Source organism: Dendrobium catenatum, unplaced genomic scaffold (genome assembly GCF_001605985.2).
Source record: "Dendrobium catenatum unplaced genomic scaffold, ASM160598v2 fragScaff_scaffold_976, whole genome shotgun sequence".
NCBI classification, from domain to species: domain Eukaryota; kingdom Viridiplantae; phylum Streptophyta; class Magnoliopsida; order Asparagales; family Orchidaceae; genus Dendrobium; species Dendrobium catenatum.
In genome coordinates, this window is record NW_021319438.1 from 469,600 (window position 1) to 476,311 (window position 6,712).

At 29.6% G+C, this 6,712-nt stretch overlaps 1 protein-coding gene across 1 annotated transcript in view; it reads left to right on the forward strand.

The window, feature by feature from the left end:
- Window positions 1–5,678, forward strand: part of LOC110101629 (annexin-like protein RJ4) — a 6,759-nt gene extending 1,081 nt beyond the window's left edge. Inside the window, exons 3-5 of the mRNA XM_028697612.1 lie at window positions 4,555–4,767; window positions 4,853–4,942; window positions 5,377–5,678. Of these exons, the coding sequence (XP_028553445.1) occupies window positions 4,555–4,767; window positions 4,853–4,942; window positions 5,377–5,574 (501 nt within the window). The 3' untranslated portion in view covers window positions 5,575–5,678. The remainder of the gene's footprint in view (window positions 1–4,554; window positions 4,768–4,852; window positions 4,943–5,376) is intronic.
- Window positions 5,679–6,712: the final 1,034 nt, after the last annotated feature.

Consider the following 6,712-nt stretch of genomic DNA (forward strand, 5'->3'; position numbering starts at 1 on the left):
CGCATCTAATACACATTAAGAAATAAATTCATTACAATTCATTGAATATATATGTAAATTCTATATAAAATATGTGAACCATTTTTATCAAAGATGGATTATACTATTATTATCTTGTAGATTACCATATTTATCTATCTTAAATGAATTATTAGAGCACACAATTTGATGATCTTCATACTTTTATTCATTATTGTAGCCAGAGTAGCAGAAGTAGGGTATACGCTAGAGAGTGATAAGTTGGAGATTAGAAAATAGGAGAGATGGAATAAGCTTTTCTGCATTTCATTCATTGACCAAATAATGAAGCCTTAGTAATTTTTTTTAAATTTTATATAAGGTTGACTGTAACTTACTATTTTATTGAAGGAGAATTGGGAAATGCATTGGGCCCTGAAAATCTCATAATTTGGGGATGTCACCATCTTCTAGAAAGCCAAAATCCATGAGGATCCGCATGATTCTTCGATTCAGCCATCCATAACAATCAAATCGTGATTCACAATTTCTTTCTAAGGATTGATCAAATGCTTTACTATTATAAACATATTTCTCAAGGCTTCATTTAGGGAGAGCTTCCTTTATTAATTTTTAAAACTCAGTTTTTTAAGTACTAGAAATTTATTAGCTCAAAAATTTTTGGTACTGAAAACAGTCTTAAAGAATAGTAAGAAAGTTGTCCAAACGGAGCCAAAGTCATCAACGAAGGAAAGACGGTTTATGACTTTTTACCCCAGTGTTGATCGACAATTTCAATTGAAATGTGACTTCACTAAGGGAAAAGACGGTTTATGGACTTTTTTCCTATGAAGGGTGGCATGAAAGGTTTTGTTTTTCTCGGTTCTGAAAAAATGTTTTTCATCAAAAAGACGGGGTTGTGTTTGTTCATGTCTAGGCTTTTTTCTATCTCCAACTCTAACTGAATCTACGTCGTGACGAATAAATCAATGTCAATCACAGCTAATATTACAAAATATATATCACAATGTTGTCGAGTTCTTTTCTTATTACAACAAACATATATAGTAGTTTCTGAAGAGGATTCATCTTCAATTTCCAATCAATTCCAAGATGAATTCTTGAAGTGCCCTCCAGTCTTGTTGTCTATGACAGCTATCAGGACTCATTTTCCCACTCTTCTTATACATATCTTGATCTCCTGTAAATTCTCATTCTGCCGCTCGATGTGACAATAATTCGAGCTAAGTGTATTATTTCGGTCAATTTCTCTCTTGTTGAGTGCCGAATCGAAGGAGCTGTGATTGTATCCAAAAGTTTTACTTCATAAGATTAGGTCATAAAGTTTTCACTAAAGATATATTACCATAGGATAAAATGTCTGAGCATATGTTCTAATGAGAGAAAGATATGAGACATTCTGTAGCAACATTGAATGTAGCTATAAACTAATACTATTTTCAATTCGAACAACACCTTCAAATTTTTTTTAGAAGAAACCCCCTAACAAACAATATATGAAGAGAAATGCTTTACATTTCATCTTCAAGTAATCTTAATAGGAATAAGACGCTTGTTATGTATAAGGATATTTTTGAACATTTATTTTTATATATATGCATTGGTCAATAAGGACTTTTCTTGGCTGAAGGGTGAGCACTCGAATCTGAGCTATTCAGATTTTTCACAATTATTTCCCAACTAGTGTGCACATAATTTTGTTACGCTAATTCGATCCGTGTCTTACTTAGCCTCTCAAAGTACTTATAGGAGAAAATGAAGGAAAGAATGACAATTTTAAGCACCGAAGTAAAAGAGAGTCTGGCTCTCTGCCAAATTGACAAGCTGAATAACCAAAAAGAAAGAAAAAAATTCAAAAGTCCATATAAAGTTCAATTAACTGTAATTACGTAAAAATATTGGAATATTTTACTATCCTTTGAATATTGATATTCATGATAATCCATTGAATATAATTGAAAGTGCAATGAGTTGAGCTGTTACCCGTATGTGGTAAAGAATTACTTATAAAATCAGCATGAATGGGAAGGGTTTCTTTCTAATAAATACATCGATAGCGAGGAATCTTGTTCATTAATAATGCAAGGGTCCTTGACAATTTCCTTGCCATATACTATATGTGCTCACTAAACCAAGCGCAACAAGCTCGAAGATAAAATGTCAAATATTATAAATACAAAGTTCAAGTTGTAGAAACTAAGAGCCTTCTGAATCTATCTCTTATCTTGTTTGTTTTGTACTTATCTTCTTTTTAAAAAAAATATGTTTGCTTCAAAGGTTTTTTTTTTTTTAATTATTTTAAGTTTCAGGCTTTTGAAAACAACTACATAGAGGCATCCGCATACGAAACCATTTGTCACCCACCGACAAGGCTGCCTGATCACCGCCGAATTAATCACTAATTGCGGCCACCAATCATCACCTCGTCGTTGTCAAAGAAACAGTGGCCATCTTCAATTTTTGTTTACTTGATGTTATGATTTCGTAAGGGAGCGATTCTTAATTATTAAATGATTAGAATTTTTGAATGGTTTAATTATCTTTTTTTCTTTCAGTTAGATAACTATTTAAAGCTCATTTATTATATTTTTTTGAATGTTAAGATCTAGTTTTAGCATAACGTATATTATTATTACTACCAACTTAGATTATATCAAAATCAATATAAATTAAAGATAAAATGATAAAAAATTTCTATATAAATTTTATATCATTATGTTGGTTGACTTGTTCTTTTATTAAATAATACATTTGATGTTATTTATATATTTTTATTATATTATTTATTATTATTATTTATTATTATTATTATGTAATTATTATTATTATTATTATTATTATTATTATTATTGTTCGTTGTTATTTGTTGTCATCGTCATCGTATAACTATTAAAGTTTTGCCACCAATCTAAAAAGGAAGATGTATCCGCCCCTTATTCAACCACTATTGTCCGTGCACTAATGCCATGTACACCACCTAAAGATTGTCGCAACCCCAACGGCCACCGCAAAAATAAACTTATTCGGTATTCAATAAAAACTAAACATGCTAATTTTAAGATGATGACAATTTTTAATTTCATGCAAAATCATAAACAAAATAAAATAAAATAAAAGCAAAAACAAAAGAAACAATGATTCTCAAAACGGCCTCTAAAAAATTCATACTTCAACATTACCTTTCGAAGATCGCCATTAGTCGTTTTTGTAAATTCTTCCTCCAACGACACGCTTGAAAGATCATGGAGGGTCTCTTGACATCTAAGCCCGCCAAAAGTTCTTTTGTGAGATTGATACACCGTCGTCGACGATTACTCTATAGTCTATCGACTCTAACTCCTTCACGAGCTCTAGATCTCACTCTCACATTTCACTAAGAATTGCTCTCTCGCAGAGAGCATCCAAATAATTGCTTTCTGCAAAAAAAACAAATTTGAAAATGTAGGCTCTTTTATCCGCATCGGAAATCATCAATTACCGGCAGTCAAGAACAACACCCACAACTACTGAGAGAGAGATTAGGTTAGACGCGATAACTTGCAGTTCTTATAAAAAAACAGCCGCGAACGGGCAGTAACAATATAGCAATATATAGACAGAATCTTTTCTCTGTCTTGGGCGTTCGCATCTGCACTGGGCGGTTTGGCCTGGGATGATATTGTATAGCTGCCTGAAATTTTCAAAAGCACTGGAAAGTTCCGAGTTATTAGAGATTAAATAATAATAATAATAATAATAATAATAATAATAATAATAATAATAATAATAATAATAATAATAATAATAATAATAATAATAATAATAATAATAATAATAATAATAATAATAATAATAATAATAATAATAATAATAATAATAATAATAATAATAATAATAATAATAATAATAATAATAATAATAATAATAATAATAATAATAATAATAATAATAATAATAATAATAATAATAATAATAATAATAATAATAATAATAATAATAAAAATAATAAAATAACATCAAATGGTATTATTAATAATAAGAACAAGTAACCAACATAATGATATAAAATTTATAATAGAAATTTTTTATCATTTATCTTTTAATTTAATATTGATTTTGATATAATATAAGTTGGAGTATAATAATATACGTTATGCTAAAACTAGATCTTAACATTCAAAAAAATAATAATAAATGAGCTTAATGTTATCTAACTTAAAGAAAAAAAGATAATTAAACCATCAAAAATTCATAATATTTAATAGATTTAAGAATCGCTCCCTTACAAATCATAAATCAATAAAAAATAATTGAAGAGGCACTGGTTCTGACAACGACGATGATGATTGGTGGCCGCAATTAGTGATACTGGGGTGATAGAGCAGTTGTCGGTGGGTGACAATGGTTCTATCGGATGCCTTCTATGGTAGTTGTTTTCAAAAGCCTAAACCCTAAAACTAATTTAAAAAAAAAAACACTTTGAACAAACATATTTTTTTAAAAAAGATAACAAAACAAACAAATAAAATAGATTCAGAAGGCTCTTAGTTTCTACAACTTGATTTTGTATTTATAATATTTGAATTTTTCTTGTAGCTGTTGGTTGGTTTAGTGAGCACATATAGATATGATGGCAAGGAAATTGTCAAGACCCTTGCATTTTATGAAGCAAACATTCTCCATGATGTTATAAGAAAGAAACCCTTCATTCATGATGAGTTTATAAGAATCTTTACCACAAGGAGTAAAGCTCAACTCATTGCAACTTTCAATATATTCAAGGATCATCATGGAATATCAATATCAAAGGTAGTAAAACATATTCAATATTTTTGATATTATCAGTTAATGAATCTTATATGACTTTGATTTTTTTTTTCTTTTTGGTTATCAGGCCTTGTCATTTGGGAGACCAGATCTCTTTACTTCGGTGCTTAAAATTGTCATTCTTTCCTTCATTTCTCCTCATAAGTACTTTGAGAAGGTAAGTAACACGGATCGAAATTATGAACAAAATTCATGGCACACTAGTTGGAAATAAATTTGAAAAATCTGATAGCTCAGATTCGAGTGCTCACCCTTCGTAAAGAAAAGATTATGAACAAAATCATATATATAAAAAATAAATGTTCAAAATATCCTTATAATAAAAGGTTTATCTCCTATTAGAATTACTTAGAAGATGAAATGTAAACATTTCTCTTTCATATATTGTTTGTTAAGGGGTTCTTCTAAAAAAATTTGAAGGTGTTGTAGAATTTGAAAATAGTATTAGTTTATAGCTACATTAATGTTGCTACAAATGTCTCATATCTTTCTCATTAGAACATATTGCTAGAATTTTATCCTTGGTAATATATCTTAAGCTGAAAACTTTATGACCCTAACTTATGAAGAAAACTTTTGGATCAATCATAGCTCCTTCGATCGGCACTCAACAAAGAGAAAATTGACGAAAATACACTTGCTCGAATTATTGTCACTCGAGCGGAGAAAGATTTACAGGAGATCAAAGATATGTATGAAGAGAGTGGGAAAATGAGTCTGATAGCTGCCATAGACAACAAGACTTCAGGGCACTTCAAGAACTTCATCTTGGAATTGATTGGAAATTGAAGATGAAACTCTTCAGAAACTACTTATATGTTTGTTGTAATAAGAAAGAACTCACAACTATTTGATATATTTTTTATATTACTGTTGATGACATTTTGGATTTATTCATACGACGTAGATTCAGTAGAGTTGGAGATAGAAAAAAGCTAGACTGCAACCCGTCTTTTTGATGAAAAAGCATTTTTTCAGAACCGAGAAAAACAAAACTTTCATGCCACCCATGGGAAAAAGTCATAAACCGTCTTTCCCTTAGTGAAGTCACATTTCAATCTGGAAATTGTCAATCAACATGGGGTAAAAGTCATAAACCGTCTTTCCCTTAGTTGATGACTTTGGCTTCGTTTGGAACAACTTTCTTACTATTCTTTAAGACTGTTTTTCAGTACAAAAATTTTTTGAGCTATAAATTTTTATACTAAAAAGCTGTTTTAAAAATAATAAGGAAGCTCTCCCAAATGAAGCCTTAGAGATATGTTTATAATAGTAAAGAATTTGACAATTCCTTAGAAAGAAATGTGAATCACGATTTGATTTGTATGGATGTGAATCAGAATCCATGAGGATCTCATGTGATTTGGCTTTCTAAGAAGATGGTGACATCCCAAAATCTTATGAGATTTTCAGGGCCCAATGCTTTCCCAATTCTCCTTCAATAAAATAGTAAGTACATCAACCTTATATAAAATTTTAAAAAAATTACTAAGGCTTCATTTGGTCAATGAATGAAATGGAAAACTTATTCCATCTCTCTATTTTCTTTCTCCAACTATCACTTCTAGCTATACCCTACTTCTCTACTCTCTACAATATGAATAAAAAAGTACGAAGATCATCAAATTGTGTGCTCTAATAATTCATTTAAGAATAGATTAAATATGGTAACTCTACAAATAATAATAGTATAATCCATCTTTGATAAAAAATGGTTCACATATTTTATATAGAATTTACATATATATTTCAATGAATTGAATGAATTATTTCTTATGTGTTTAGTGCTTTGTACATAAAGAAATTATCATATGAGAAACAGTGCTTCTCAATTATCCCATTCAACATAAAATATTTCAAGCTCCTTTCTTACGCTATAGTATATAGTGGGAGTGCAATTATGAGAAGGTTGTGGAATACTTTTTTG